The following is a 17,213-nucleotide window of genomic DNA, read 5'->3' as shown; positions in this document are numbered from 1 at the left end:
AGGAAACTGGGACTTGAAACCGTTCCATTCTTGTCTGGTGGAGCAGCATGGTGCGACTCAAGAGTGAGGCAATACCAGGCACAACCCTGGAACCCGGGGGCGCTGCTTCTGAAAATAAAACCACCTTTCTTTCCTAACACTTCTAAATAACGGACATGTGACCCCTGCGGGTCAGGCGAAATCAGAGTCCACACCTTCAGTCCTTGAAGACATCCGTGCAGCGAAGACTCTTGGCAGCGCACAGAGGTGCCGGACGAGGATAGACTTTATTAAAGTTGCAGGACGTTTCGGCCGTTGGACCTTCCTCGGTGACTTTAGGCTGGAGTGGGTTCTTCTTCCGGATTTTGGCGTTGTAATCATTTTGCTGATTAGCGCCGACTACTCCCCTCATCATCCCCTCGTCCTCCTTGTGATTGTAGTCGCACCCGCCATCGTCTTACTGGCATATTTACTGTCTGGAGCAGAAGTCTTTTCTTACAGTTGCTGGTTTTAACTAGCGGTGGTGCGGCTGAGATTCTGCAGGAAGGTAACAAAGCCCCCTCCCCCGCCTCTCCGCTATCCTTGAGGGCAGGAAGATGACGTCACTTTCTGGCGCTGTCAGTCTTCATTGTGTCTGAGTGGAAGAAAGTCAGCGGAATCGTTTGCTGGGAGCAGAATTGCAACTAATAATGAAATTCATCGAATGTCACCAGCAAGAAGATGAGAAACAAGGTGCCCGCAGAGCTGCCCGCCGGGACACGGGCAGGAGAAGGAGCCTTGGGGTAGTTGTAGCTACAGGCAGGGGCCAGTGCTCAGGGGCCACAGCTAGATCAGCCCTCCATGCAGTTGGCGCTGAGTACATCTGTAGTAGTCTGGAGATCTCCAGCCGTTGTAGGGTAGCAGGTGATATGACACCGGTACCTGAAGGGCCCCCAGGGGCCATCTGTCACACGACAGAAGGATGATAGCTGAAAGGGGAGCATATGGAGGTAAGGAGTTTCCATAGGGGGCCGTTATTCTTGTTAGGCGGCTTACACATGGGCGAACATGATATCTGAGTGAGAAGCTCGGCCCGTGGGAATCCTCACATCGCATCGCTTCACCTACCGTGCGACCTGCTTTACTGTCCCTCTAAAAACAATGGGTGAGGCATTCCAAGGAAACCCCCAAAGATAGGATAAGCCGCTCATCTATACAACTCCATTCACACTTGCAACACGCAAATCTTGCCCGAGTTTCTCTGTCATAGAATCATAGAATGGTAGATGGAAGCGACCTCCGGGGTCAATGGGTCCTCCAGGGTCAATGGGTCCTCTGGGGTCATCAGGTCCACAAGGGTCAATGGGTCCTCCAGGGTTATTGGGTCCTCCGGGGGCATCAGGTCCACAAGGGTCAACGGGTCCTCCGGGGTCATCGGGTCCTCCGGGGGTCATCGGGTCCAACCCCCTACTCAGTGCAGGATCACTAAATCATCCCAGACCGATGTCTGTCCGGCCTCTGAACACTTCCATTGAAGGAGAACTCCCCACCTCTCGTGGCAACCTGTTCCACTCATTGATCCCCTCACTGTCTAATATCTAATCTGTGTCTCCTCCCTTTCAGTTTCATCCCATTGCTTCTAGTCTTTCCTTGTACAGATGAGAATAGGGCTGATCCCTCTGCACTGTGACAGCCCTTCAGGTATTTGTAGACCGCTATTAAGTCTCCTCTCAGCCTTCTCTTCTGCTAAACATTCCCAGATCCTTTAACCGTTCCTCATAGGACATGATTTGCAGACCGCTCACCATCTTGGTAACTCTTCCCTGACCTTGCTCCGGTTTGTCTATACATCCGCGATATCCGGGACAAATCTCGCAGCCTCTGTCTCCCGCTCTACTCTGCTGCAGCCACATTGAATAGTGCGCATGTGTGGGACACGGCTCCCGGACCGGCAGTCCTCTAACTCCTCATCCCCATCAAATAAAAGCCGCAGCTAGGAGTGCGGAGTACGAGTGTCTCCCAACGTATGGCAAACCCTTTCCAAAGAGCCTGACCCAGCGGTCATCCATATGTCACATGTATAGGGGACTTGTTAGTGTCAGATGGAGTGGGGTCCTCATGGCAGGTCCAATATGTCCGAGCATGCTGGCTTTAGACATGAATATTGCGCAGTAGGTCCTATGGACTGCTCTTCATATAGGGCCCAAGTGCTTCTCATATATGGCGCACCAGATGCTATCAGCAATATATTCCACCAAACCCACGTGCCAGAGATGGCTAACTGACGAGGGAGGCCATAAACGTGGCCCAGTCCCTCCTGCACACATACAGACCAATGTCAGAGCGATCGCCGTGCATCCGAGGATTAGGGACAAACCGAACGCCCCTGATATGGCGCATGCGGCTCGGCACACCCGTCGGATGACCTAGTTGGGGGAGTTAGAACAGCCCACCTACATTGACTCGTGGCTGGGGTTTGTGCATCACTTTGGTGCGCCGCACGTTCCAGTCGCCATGTTGGTTATGGGCAAACATTCATATCGCGGGAGCATGCTGAGCATCTCACGTACCCGCTGTGACATAATGTGGGCGCCGGACCGGCAGTCCCGGATGACCAGGTGGGTACGTCTTCCCTATAACGCCGGCATCTGAGTTGTCTGGGAGTAGAGGGCTGGCCCTTTATAATTGCTGTATATATTGGTGAGGGGTTTGAGTGGTCAGTGACGGCATAAAGGCTGCCAGTGACAGCCGAAACGTTGTCAATCTTATGTGCATTGAATAAAGATGAAGTACCGTCCTATCAAAGCCCTGTATGCGGCTCAAGTGTCTCCTGTATATAATTATACATGTACAGCTGGTATAAGTTATACATCCTGTATATAGTGATATGGAGCATGCTGGTATAACCTGGGTATCTCCTGTATATAATTATATATGTGCGGCTGGTATAAGTTATACATCCTGTATATAGTGATATGGAGCATGCTGGTATAACCTGGGTATCTCCTGTATATAATTATATATGTACAGCTGGTATAGGTTATACATCCTGTATATAGTGATATGGGGCATGCTGGTATAACCTGGGGATCTCCTGTATATAATTATATATGTACAGCTGGTATAAGTTATACATCCTGTATATAGGGATATGGAGCATGCTGGTATAACCTGGGTATCTCCTGTATATAATTATATATGTACAGCTGGTATAAGTTATACATCTCCTGTATATAGTGATATGGAGCATGCTGGTATAACCTGGGTATCTCCTGTATATAGTGATATGGAGCATACTGGTATAACCTGGGTATCTCCTGTATATAATTATATATGTACAGCTGGTATAAGTTATACATCCTGTATATAGTGATATGGAGCATGCTGGTATAACCTGGGTATCTCCTGTATATAGTGATATGGAGCATACTGGTATAACCTGGGTAGCTCCTGTATATAATTATATATGTACAGCTGGTATAAGTTATACATCTCCTGTATATAGGGATATGGAGCATGCTGGTATAACCTGGGGATCCCCTGTATATAATTATATATGTACAGCTGGTATAAGTTATACATCTCCTGTATATAGTGATATGGAGCATGCTGGTATAACCTGGGTATCTCCTGTATATAGTGATATGGAGCATACTGGTATAACCTGGGGATCTCCTGTATATAATTATATATGTACAGCTGGTATAAGTTATACATCTCCTATATATAGTGATATGGAGCATGCTGGTGTAACCTGGGTATCTCCAGTATATAATTATATATGTATAGTTGGTATAAGATATACATCTCCTGTATAAAGTGATATGGGGCATGCTGGTATAACCTGGGTATCTCCTGTATATAGTGATATGGAGCATACTGGTATAACCTGGGTATCTCCAGTATATAATTATATATGTATAGCTGGTATAAGATATACATCTCCTGTATAAAGTGATATGGGGCATGCTGGTATAACCTGGGTATCTCCTGTATATAGTAATATGGAGCATACTGGTATAACCTGGGTATCTCCTATATATAGTTATATATGTACAGTTGGTATAGGTTATACATCCTGTATATAGTGATATGGAGCATGCTGGTATAACCTGGGTATCTCCTGTATATAGTAATATGGAGCATGCTGGTATAACCTGGGTATCTCCTGTATATAATTATATATGTACAGCTGGTATAAGTTATACATCTTGTATATAGTGATATGGAGCATGCTGGTATACCAGCTGTACATATATAATTATATACAGGAGATCCCCAGGTTATAAGTTACACATCTCCTGTATATAGTGATATGGAGCATGATGGTATAACCTGGGTATCTCCTGTATATAATTCTATATGTACAGCTGGTATAAGTTATACATCCTGTATATAATGATATGCAGCATTCTGGTATAACCTGGGGATCACCTGTATACAATTATATATGTACAGCTGGTATAAGTTATACATCTCCTGTATATAGTGATATGGAGCATGTTGGTTTAACCTGGGCATCTCCTGTATATAATTATATATGTACAGCTGGTATAAGTTATACATCTCCTGTATATAGTGATATGGAGCATGCTGGTATAACCTGGGTATCTCCTGTATATAGTAATATGGAGCATACTGGTATAACCTGGGTATCTCCTGTATATAATTATATATGTACAGCTGGTATAAGTTATACATCTCCTGTATATAGTGATATGGAGCATGCTGGTATAACCTGGGTATCTCCTGTATATAATTATATATGTATAGCTGGTATAAGTTATACATCTCCCTGTATATAGTGATATGAAGCATGCTGGTATAACCTGGGCATCTCCTGTATATAATTATATATGTACAGCTGGTATAAGTTATACATCTCCTGTATATAGTGATATGGAGCATGCTGGTATAACCTGGGTATCTCCTGTATATAGTAATATGGAGCATACTGGTATAACCTGGGTATCTCCTGTATATAATTATATATGTACAGCTGGTATAAGTTATACATCTCCTGTATATAGTGATATGGAGCATGCTGGTATAACCTGGGTATCTCCTGCATATAATTATATATGTACAGCTGGTATAAGTTATACCTCTCCTGTATATAGTGATATGGGGCATGCTGGTATAACCTGGGTATCTCCTGTATATAATGATATATGTACAGCTGGTATAAGTTATACATCTCCCTGTATATAGTGATATGAAGCATGCTGGTATAACCTGGGCATCTCCTGTATTTAATTATATATGTACAGCTGGTATAAGTTATACATCCTGTATATAGTGATATGGAGCATGCTGGTATAACCTGGGTATCCCCTGTGTATAGATATATATGTACAGCTGGTATAAGTTATACATCTCCCTGTATATAGTGATATGGAGCATGCTGGTATAACCTGGGTATCTCCTGTATATAATTATATATGTATAGCTGGTATAGGTTATACATCCTGTATATAGTGATATAGACCATGCTGGTATAACCTGGGCATCTCCTGTATATAATTATATATGTACAGCTGGTATAAGTTATACCTCCTGTATATAGTGATATGGAGCATGCTGGTATAACCTGGGTATCTCCTGTATATAATTATATATGTACAGCTGGTATAGGTTATACCTCCTGTATATAGTGCTATGGAGCATGCTGGTATAACCTGGGTATCCCTTGTATATAATTATATATGTATAGCTGGTATAAGTTATACATCTCCTGTATATAGTGATATGGGGCATGCTGGTATAACCTGGGTATCTCCTGTGTATAATTATATATGTATAGCTGGTATAAGTTATACATCTCCTGTATATAGTGATATGGGGCATGCTGGTATAACCTGGGCATCTCCTGTATATAATTATATATGTATAGCTGGTATAAGTTATACATCTCCTGTATATAGTCATATGGGGCATGCTGGTATAACCTGGGGATCTCCTGTATATAATTATATATGTATAGCTGGTATAAGTTATACATCTCCCTGTATATAGTGATATGAAGCATACTGGTATAACCTGGGCATCTCCTGTATATAATTATATATGTACAGCTGGTATAAGTTATACATCCTGTATATAGTGATATGGGGCATGCTGGTATAACCTGGGGATCTCCTGTATATAATTATATATGTACAGCTGGTATAAGTTATACATCCTGTGTATAGTGATATGGGGCATGCTGGTATAACCTGGGGATCTCCTGTATATAATTATATATGTACAGCTGGTATAAGTTATACCTCTCCTGTATATAGTGATATGGAGCATGCTGGTATAACCTGGGTATCTCCTGTATATAATGATATATGTACAGCTGGTATAAGTTATACATCTCCCTGTATATAGTGATATGGAGCATGCTGGTATTACCTGGGCATCTCCTGTATATAATTATATATGTACAGCTGGTATAAGTTATACATCTCCTGTATATAGTGATATGGGGCATGCTGGTATAACCTGGGGATCTCCTGTATATAATTATATATGTACAGCTGGTATAAGTTATACCTCTCCTGTATATAGTGATATGGAGCATTCTGGTATAACCTGGGTATCTCCTGTATATAATTATATATGTACAGCTGGTATAAGTTATACATCTCCTGTATATAGTGATATGGAGCATGCTGGTATAACCTGGGTATCTCCTTTATATAATTATATATGTACAGCTGGTATAAGTTATACATCTCCTGTATATAGTGATATGGAGCATGCTGGTATAACCTGGGTATCTCCTGTATATAATTATATATGTACAGCTGGCATAAGTTATACCTCCTGTATATAGTAATATGGAGTATACTGGTATAACCTGGGCATCTCCTGTATATAATTATATATGTACAGCTGGTATAAGTTATACATCTCCTGTATATAGTGATATGGAGCATGCTGGTATAACCTGGGTATCTCCTTTATATAATTATATATGTACTGCTGGTATAAGTTATACATCTCCTGTATATAGTGATATGGAGCATGCTGGTATAACCTGGGTATCTCCTTTATATAATTATATATGTACAGCTGGTATAAGTTATACATCTCCTGTATATAGTGATATGAAGCATGCTGGTATAACCTGGGGATCTCCTGTATATAATTATATATGTACAGCTGGTATACGTTATACATCCTGTATATAGTGATATGGAGCATGCTGGTATAACCTGGGTATCTCCTGTATATAATTATATATGTACAGCTGGTAAAAGTTATACATCTCCTGTATATAGTGATATGGAGCATGCTGGTATAACCTGGGCATCTCCTGTATATAATTATATATGTACAGCTGGTATACGTTATATATCCCACTGTATATAGTGATATGAAGCATGCTGGTATAACCTGGGTATCTCCTGTATATAATTATATATGTACAGCTGGTATAAGATATACATCCCCTGTCTATAGTGATATGGAGCATGCTGGTATAACCTGGGTATCTCCTGTATATAATTATATATGTACAGCTGGTATAAGTTATACATCCTGTATATAGTGATATGGAGCATGCTGGTATAACCTGGTATCTCCTGTATATAATTATATATGTACAGCTGGTATAAGTTATACATCTCCTGTATATAGTGATATGGAGCAGGCTGGTATAACCTGGGTATCTCCTGTATATAATTATATATGTACAGCTGGTATAAGTTACACATCTCCTGTATATAGTGATATGGAACATGCTGGTATAACCTGGGTATCTCCTGTTTATAATTATATATGTACAGCTGGTATAAGTTATACATCTCCTTGTATATAGTGATATGAAGCATGCTGGTATAACCTGGGTATCTCCTGTATATAATTCTATATGTACAGCTGGTATAAGTTATACATCTTGTATATAGTGATATGGAGCATGTTGGTATAACCTGGGCATCTCCTGTATATAATTATATATGTACAGCTGGTATAAGTTATACCTCTCCTGTATATAGTGATATGGAGCATGCTGGTATAACCTGGGTATCTCCTGTATATAATTATATATGTACAGCTGGTATAAGTTATACATCCCCCTGTATATAGTGATATGGAGCATGCTGGTATAACCTGGGGATCTCCTGTATATAATTATATATGTACAGCTGGTATAAGTTATACATCTCCTGTATATAGTGATATGGAGCATGCTGGTATAACCTGGGTATCTCCTGTATATAATTATATATATATACAGCTGGTATAAGTTATACATCTCCTGTATGTAGTGATATGGGGCATGCTGGTATAACCTGGGTATCTCCTGTATATAGTAATATGGAGCATACTGGTATAACCTGGGTATCTCCTGTATATAATTATATATGTACAGCTGGTATAAGTTATACATCTCCTGTATATAGTGATATGGAGCATACTGGTATAACCTGGGTATCTCCTGTATATAATTATATATGTACAGCTGGTATAAGTTATACATCCTGTGTATAGTGATATGGAGCATACTGGTATAACCTGGGCATCTCCTGTATATAATTATATATGTACAGCTGGTATAAGTTATACATCTCCTGTATATAGTGATATGGAGCATGATGGTATGACCTGGGTATCCCCTGTATATAATTATATATGTATAGCTGGTATAAGTTATACATCCTGTATATAGTGATATGGAGCATGCTGGTATAACCTGGGGATCTCCTGTATATAATTATATATGTACAGCTGGTATAAGTTATACATCTCCTGTATATAGTGATATGGAGCATGCTGGTATAACCTGGGGATCTCCTGTATATAATTATATATGCACAGCTGGTATAAGTTATACATCTCCTGTATATAGTGATATGGAGCATACTGGTATAACCTGGGGATCCCCTGTATATAATTATATATGTACAGCTGGTATAAGTTATACATCCCCTGTATATAGTGATATGGAGCATGCTGGTATAACCTGGGGATCTCCTGTATATAATTATATATGTACAGCTGGTATAAGTTATACATCCTGTGTATAGTGATATGGGGCATGCTGGTATAACCTGGGGATCCCCTGTATATAATTCCAGGATAGTACATCTCTCTCAGCACTTTGTCCTTGGACACGCTGTAGCTGACGCCTTACTTTTTGTTTCTCCTAACAGATGACCAGAAGAAAATGCAGGATGATTTTGACATTGACATGGACGCCCCCGAAACAGAGCGAGCTGCTGTGGCAATACAATCTCAGTTCAGAAAATTCCAGAAGAAGAAGCAAGGGGCAGACGACTCGTAGTAACCACCTCTCACCACTAGGGGAACGAGAAAACTAAAAGATTTTATCTAAAACAAAGGATAGAATAATCAGGAAATCTCTATCTGGGTGCATGTACAAAGGGCCTATGTATAACCTGCTAGACGCCATCAGCGAGCGCTTCGGTGCAGCCCGTCTAGAAAGCGATTCGAACCGTAACCTATGTTATGTCATGTTCTAATAAACCATGCTGAGATGATACCTGGAGACCTTCTCTGTCCTAAGTTATTTATGGGGATTCTGGTGCTGTGCCCGTGTGGCATCACATGGGTATGACCAACCCTGCATCCACCCATCGAGTCTCACCACAGAGGTACCCGTGGGCAAAGTGCCTTCACTACATAGAAGAGCGTATTCTGACCCCATCCCCCACGGACCAGCTACATCTATGCTGGACATTCAGTCAGACGTTTTACAACGCCTCCATTTTTCCAGTTTTTTTCTATTTGCGGTTTAACGCCTCAAACGTGCGCCGAGAAGAAAAAAACACTAAAAATAATGGATTAACTTTGTTTCACTAAATTAGATCCAGATTGGGACTCTTCGCAGTCGCCTGTAGCGGACAGAACCGCTTCACACCCTCCGGGAATTCTTGTACAACTGCATTCAGATATTGTTCAAAATGATCTTCTCCCCATTGTTGCAGAAGTTCCCACAAATCTGCTGCACTTGTACTTTGTTTTGCTTTCACCCTTCTCTCCTGTTCATCCCAAAAAGCTGAGTGGGGTTTAAGTCTGGAGATTGTGCAGGCCAGGCCATTCTGTGCAGGCTACCGGCTTCAGAACCTTGAAGTACTTTTGGATCATTGTCTTGCTGGAATATGAACCCCTGACCAACTAGGCGCACACCAGAGGGTACTGCACGGTGTATCACACTGCTGTGGTAGCACTTCTTGTTCAGTTGCCAGTCACCCTGTGCAAGTTGCCAACTCTGTAACCAGCAGAAGAGCTGCGAGATGTAGCAAAGATGTCGCATCATTTGCTGGACTTGAAATGTGTGAGCCGCTTGCACACAAACAGGTCGGATCCTGCAGCGGAATCCAAGCCTGTTCCCGGATGGCTGAAGACTTCTAGTCTGTACTGGATGGCCTGGCCGGCGCCCAATGTGCAGTACAGATTTGGTCGCGTCTTCTCTTGGCTGACGCGGATCCCACGACCTTTCCGCAAAGATGCTTGTTGAAGGGGGGGAGCAAGTTGGACTTCAATGGAAGTCAATCTGCACAGAATCCGCCTGGAAATAGAGCATGCTGGGATTTTTAACTCCGTGGGCGGAAAATTGGTGGCGTCATGAGTGACAAAAAATTTAAGGTAATCCGCATACTGGGTAGTGCGTTCCAGAGGACCGGTGCTGCTCTGGAGAAGTCTTAGAGGCGGGAATGAGAAGTTCGAATTAAAGGGGCGCTCAATCTGGTTTTGTTAGCAGAGTGGAGAGCCCGGGCTGGGTGATGGATTGAGATGAGAGAGGCGATATAGGGGGGCACTGCGCTGTGGATGAGGGATACAATGTAGGGCGGCGCTGTGGATGAGGGATACAATGTAGGGGGCGCTGCGCTGTGGATGAGGGATACAATGTAGGGGGGTGCTGCACTGTGGATGAGGGATACAATATAGATGGGCGCGGTGCTGTGGATGAGGTATACAATATAGGGGGGCGCTGCGCTGTGGATGAGGGATACAATATAGGGGGCGCGGTGCTGTGGATGAGGGATACAATGTAGGGCGACGCGGTGCTGTGGATGAGGGATACAATATAGGGGGGCGCGGTGCTGTGGATGAGGGATACAATATAGGGGGGCGCTGCGCTGTGGATGAGGGATACAATATAGGGCGGCGCTGCACTGTGGATGAGGGATACAATATAGGGGGCGCTGCACTGTGGATGAGGGATACAATATAGGGGGGCGCAGTGCTGTGGATGAGAGATACAATGTAGGGGGCGCTGTGCTGTGGATGAGGGATACAATGTAGGGGGCGTGGTGCTGTGGATGACGGATACAATATAGGGGGGTGCTGCGCTGTGGATGAGGGATACAATATAGGGGGGCGCGGTGCTGTGGATGAGGGATACAATATAGGGGGGCGCTGTGCTGTGGATGAGGGATACAATATAGGGCGGCGCGGTGCTGTGGATGAGGGATACAATATAGGGCGGCACGGTGCTGTGGATGAGGGATACAATGTAGGGCGGCGCTGTGGATGAGGGATACAATGTAGGGGGCGCTGCGCTGTGGATGAGGGATACAATGTAGGGGGGTGCTGCACTGTGGATGAGGGATACAATATAGATGGGCGCGGTGCTGTGGATGAGGTATACAATATAGGGGGGCGCTGCGCTGTGGATGAGGGATACAATATAGGGGGCGCGGTGCTGTGGATGAGGGATACAATGTAGGGCGACGCGGTGCTGTGGATGAGGGATACAATATAGGGGGGCGCGGTGCTGTGGATGAGGGATACAATATAGGGGGGCGCTGCGCTGTGGATGAGGGATACAATATAGGGCGGCGCTGCACTGTGGATGAGGGATACAATATAGGGGGCGCTGCACTGTGGATGAGGGATACAATATAGGGGGGCGCAGTGCTGTGGATGAGAGATACAATGTAGGGGGCGCTGTGCTGTGGATGAGGGATACAATGTAGGGGGCGTGGTGCTGTGGATGACGGATACAATATAGGGGGGTGCTGCGCTGTGGATGAGGGATACAATATAGGGGGGCGCGGTGCTGTGGATGAGGGATACAATATAGGGGGGCGCTGTGCTGTGGATGAGGGATACAATATAGGGCGGCGCGGTGCTGTGGATGAGGGATACAATATAGGGCGGCACGGTGCTGTGGATGAGGGATACAATATAGGGGGCGCTGCACTGTGGATGAGGGATACAATATAGGGGGGCGCGGTGCTGTGGATGAGGGATACAATATAGGGGGGCGCTGTGCTGTGGATGAGGGATACAATATAGGGCGGCGCGGTGCTGTGGATGAGGGATACAATATAGGGCGGCACGGTGCTGTGGATGAGGGATACAATATAGGGGGCGCTGTGCTGTGGATGAGGGATACAATATAGGGGGCGCTGTGCTGTGGATGAGGGATACAATATAGGGCAGCGCTGCACTGTGGATGAGGGATACAATGTAGGGCGGCGTGGTGCTGTGGATGACGGATACAATATAGGGGGGTGCTGCGCTGTGGATGAGGGATACAATATAGGGGGCGCTGTGCTGTGGATGAGGGATACAATGTAGGGGGGCGCGGTGCTGTGGATGAGGGATACAATATAGGGAGCGCTGTGCTGTGGATGAGGGATACAATATAGGGAGCGCTGTGCTGTGGATGAGGGATACAATATAGGGGGCGCTGCGCTGTGGATGAGGGATACAATATAGGGGGGCGCTGCGCTGTGGATGAGGGATACAATATAGGGGGCGCTGCACTGTGGAGGGCTTTGTGGATAAGGGTAGCGAGTTTAAATTGAATTCTGTATGTAACGGGCAGCCAGTGCAGTGACTGGCACAGGGCAGAGGCGTCCGAGTAGCAGCTGGACAGGAAGATGAGCCTGGCTGCCGCATTCAGGATGGATTGGAGAGGGTAGAGTCTGGTGCAGGGGAGGCCGATCAGCAGCGGGTTGTAATAATCGAGCCGGGAGTGGATGAGGGCAACAATAATCTAAATGGGCAACTTGCAACACTGAGAGCCATTGACATCATGGAAAGGAGTTTGGTGCTCACTGAGCAGGCACTCGCTGGGGTAGAGGCGGGGGCGGATGGTAGTACGGAAGAGCAGGGGGAGCAGGCAGCTAGCTGGGTGACAGGAGGAGGGATAGAGGTAAGAGAACCAGGGAGGCAACTTCTGAACTGGCACAACCCAACAAGTCTGCAACGTTGGCAGATGAGGGCGATGCCATTACAGAGCCAGCACCGCTGCAGCACGACACGCCCTCTGAACACCAGGGGGATGACTGCTCCGGTGGGACGGGGAGCGCAGGGCAGGCTAGACAGGTCCTAGTGGTGGGGGACTCAATTATTAGGGGGACAGAGAGGGCAATCTGCCATAAAGACTGGGATCGTCGAACGGTGTGTTGTCTTCCTGGCGCTCAAGTTTGACACATCGCGGATCGGATTGACAGATTACTGGGAGGGGCTGGTGAGGATCCAGCGGTCATGGTGCACGTTGGAGGTCAATGGATCCTTAAAAACGATTTCGGGAACTTAGGGTCCAAGCTTAGGGGTAGTTTTCTCGGAAATACTACCTGCACCTAAGGCCACACTAGAAAGGCAGCAGGATCTTAGGGAGGTAAACAAGTGGCTCCGGAGTTGGTGTAAGAAGGAGGGATTTGGGTTCCTGGAGAACTGGGCTGACTTTGCTGTCGGCTACAGGCTCTACCGTAGGGACGGGCTGCATCTTACTGGGGAGGGCGCAGCTGTGCTGGGGGAGAAGATGGCTAGAAGGCTGGAGGAGTGTTTAACTCTTTTGAATCCAAATTTGGGTTTAGGGTTTCCTAAAAGGCTTTCTTTTTTTGCTGTTATACAATGGTGCAATCTGCTGGCTAAAGCCAGTGTGTGTGTGCACCAGAGAGGCTCCAACAGCGGAGCGGCGGGCAATAGATGGTATGAATACCCTGTCGGACGTTTTCTGACATTCGAGCTGTACAAGCTTCAATCAGAATGTAGGAAGACGTCAGACAGTGGATTGGAAAGGGTTAAACTAGGGCCTGGGGAGAGGGCAAAAAGAGACAAAGGGGGGGGGGGGGGAGAGAGAGAGACAGTGTAGATGGTGTCCTGGGACCAAGTAATGGGAATGGGGGTCGAGCAGCCACTAGTACCATTGGTTGCACAATGAATATAAAGAACAACCACCATATAAATTGCATGGCAATGGATGTAACAAGTCTGATCGGTAAAGTGGGCGAGCTCGAAGTGAGAATGACTGATGAAAACTACGATATAGTGGGAATAACGGAGACATGGCTTGATGAGTGCGATTGGGTGGCGAATTTACAGGGTTGCAATCTCTTCAGAAGACACCGAGGGGTGTGTCTATATGTTAATTTGTACTTAATGCCGAGGCTACGAGAAGCTATAGGTGCAGGAGATGAACACGTGGAATCTCTGTGGGGAGATACAGGGAGGAAGAAATAACAAAATCCTGATAGGGGTCTTCTATGGACCACCAAAAGCAACAGAAGAAACTGAAACCTTACTACTAAGGCAGATAGAAGAGGTGTCAAAGCGAAACGAAGTAATTATCATGGGGGGCTTTAATTATCCAGATATAATATGGGAGAACGAAACCTGCAAATCTCACAGGGGTGATAAGTTCCTGAGAACAACTAAGCCCTTCATGACCAACGATGTAAGGGTACGTCCTGGAGCGTCGGGGTATGTATATAAAGAGAGAGGTCGCGGGGCAACTTCTCTGTATACGGTGTGGGCACTAGCTGTTTATTACAGCTGACACCTGTGGGCAATAGCTGCAATTGGCCGTGTGCCGATTGCGGCTATTAACCCTTTAAATGCTGCTGTCAATTCTGACAGCGGCATTTAAATCCCCCAAGCGATGTTCGGGGGTCTCATACGGACCCCCCGTGGTAAGATCGGGGGAGCCGTGCAGGTGTCATGGCAGCCGGGGGCCTTCTGAAAGGCCCCAGGGCTGAGTTAGCAGACTGCCTTTCAAGCCCTGACCGTGGGGTGGCTTCAAAGACTACCTGTCAAATGGCAGTATGACGTAATGCTATACCATTACATCGTACTGCAGGAGCGAAAAATGCATCGCATGTTGTAGTCCCCCGGGGGGACTTCAAAGTAATGTAAAAAAAAGGTCAATAAAGTTTTATGAATTGTAAGAAAAGAAAAAAAAAGTAATATTTTATATTGATCCCTTTTGCTAGATCTATAATTAAAAAATCTAAACCACAAAGTAAAAATACATGTTTGTTATCACCGCTTCCGTAAAAGTCCGATCTATCAAAGTAGCGCATTATTTACCCCCCAAGGTAAACGTCGTCCGGAAAAAAATTACGTCAGAAATGCACTTTTTCAGTTACCCCGTCTCCCAGAAAAAACTCAATAAAAAGCGATCAAAAGGCCATATGTATTCCAAATCGGTAGTAACGTAAACTACAGGACATCCCACAAAAAATGAGCCCTCGCACAACTACGCCAACGGAAAAATAAAGTTATTGCGTGCAGAAGATGGCGGCAGAAAATAAGTGAAAAAAATTAAATGTTTTTGGAAAAAATAAAAATATATACAGTAAAAAACAAAACTATCCAAGTTTGGTATCGCAGTAATCGTAGCGACCCATAGAATAAAGTTAGCATGTTTTTGCTGCAGTTTGTGCGCCGTAGAAACAAGACGCACTGAAAGATGGCGGAAGGTCGTTTTTCTTTCATTTTACTCAGAATTTTTCAAAAGTTTTTTAGTCCATTATATGGTACATTAAATAGCACCATTTAAAAATACAACTGGTCCTGCAAAAAACAAGCCGCAGACAGCGACGGCGATGGCTAAATAAAGGAGTTATAATTTTTTTGAAGGGGGGGGGGGGAATCGAAAATGGAAAAAGGAGGGGCTGCGTCATTAAGGGGTTAAAGATACCTACCTTGCTGAACTTGTGTGGGAGCCAACTTGAGGAAGGGCCACTCTGGACTTAGTACTAACTAACAAACCGGACAGAATCATGGAGGTGCAGGTTGAGGGCCACTTGGGGAACAGTGACCACAATAGAATCCACTTCCAGCTGTCATTCAATAGGAAGCCTTATCAGGGAGCGACAGAAAAACTAAACTTTAGTAAAGCACAATCTGATCAGCTTAGAACTACTATCAGTAACATTAATTGGGGCAACATCCTCAAAAATATCAGTACAGACGACAAATGGGAGGAGTTCAAAAGGATCCTAATCACCTCATGGGAGCAGCTCATTCCCTTTAAAAATAAAAGCCGTCTTTTGAGCGATAATCGGACTAAATTGGCCTTAACGATGAGATAAAGATCCGGTGAATAGAGGGGTGAGATTGAGAACCCCATTAGTCACTATGGCACATATGCATCCCCCCGTTATGCTGTAAGTATGGGGGGGGGGGGGGCATTGGATGCCTTTAGTGTAACCTATGAAATCACAAGACTACACACCTGTCTGCAATAAGAGGAAACCCCCGTATAGAAGGGCGCAATATCAAACCTATCCCAATATAGGGGATATGATGGGGAATTTCCAAATTAGCATCTCGATTAAGAGATCGCCAAAACTGTCTAGCTGTATACGGAGAGAGGCCTCTGTCGGTATACCGGTACAGACACGCCCGACTTGGCCATAACCAGCATACTGGAGATAGAGACGGGGATGTGAATACGTCACTGGAGAAATGTTCAGGCTAGACCCAAGAACAATAGTCCACTTGTTCCTTATTCTAGTTTGTTTGCTGTTTGAGTCCCGAACGTCTTCATCGCGTAATAATCAATAAAGGTCATGAACAGAACAGTGGAAAAAATACAAAAAGGGGTCTAGAAGAGAGCCTGGTGACTACAGGCCGGTCTGAGAGACGCCATCGATGAGCACCTCAAGGAGAACAAGGAATAACTCCTCACCAGCATGGGTTCATGAAGGGGCGATCAGGTCAGACCAATCTAATCAGCTTCTACCATGAAGTAAGCTCTAGGCTGGACCGGGGAGAGTCTATTGATCTCATATCTGGACTTCTCTAAAGCATCTGACACCGTGCCACATAATAGGCTGATATATAAAATGAGGAGCTCGGATTGGGTGAAAACATGTGTAATTGGGTAAAGAACTGGCTCAGAGATAGAAAGCAGAGGGGGGTAATAACTGGTCCGTACTCTGATTGGGCCCCCGTCACTAGTGGGGGCCACAGGGTTCAGTATTAGGCCCCATTCTGTTCAATATATTTACCAATGGCCTGATAGAGGGGCTGCACAGCAAAATATCAATATTTACAGA

The 17,213-nt window shown here is 45.0% G+C and overlaps 1 protein-coding gene across 1 annotated transcript in view; it reads left to right on the top strand.

Annotated features, from left to right (window-relative positions):
- PCP4 (Purkinje cell protein 4) overlaps positions 1-9,457 on the top strand; it is a 41,177-nt gene extending 31,720 nt beyond the window's left edge. Inside the window, exon 3 of the mRNA XM_066598516.1 lies at positions 9,102-9,457. Within this exon, the coding sequence (XP_066454613.1) occupies positions 9,102-9,232 (131 nt within the window). The 3' untranslated portion in view covers positions 9,233-9,457. The remainder of the gene's footprint in view (positions 1-9,101) is intronic.
- The last annotated feature ends 7,756 nt before the right edge of the window (positions 9,458-17,213 follow it).

The sequence above is a fragment of the Eleutherodactylus coqui genome, chromosome 4 (assembly GCF_035609145.1).
Source record: "Eleutherodactylus coqui strain aEleCoq1 chromosome 4, aEleCoq1.hap1, whole genome shotgun sequence".
In the NCBI taxonomy this organism is placed as follows: domain Eukaryota; kingdom Metazoa; phylum Chordata; class Amphibia; order Anura; family Eleutherodactylidae; genus Eleutherodactylus; species Eleutherodactylus coqui.
The sequence above is the reverse complement of the archived record's forward strand: the minus strand, read 5'-3'. Positions and strand labels throughout refer to the sequence as shown.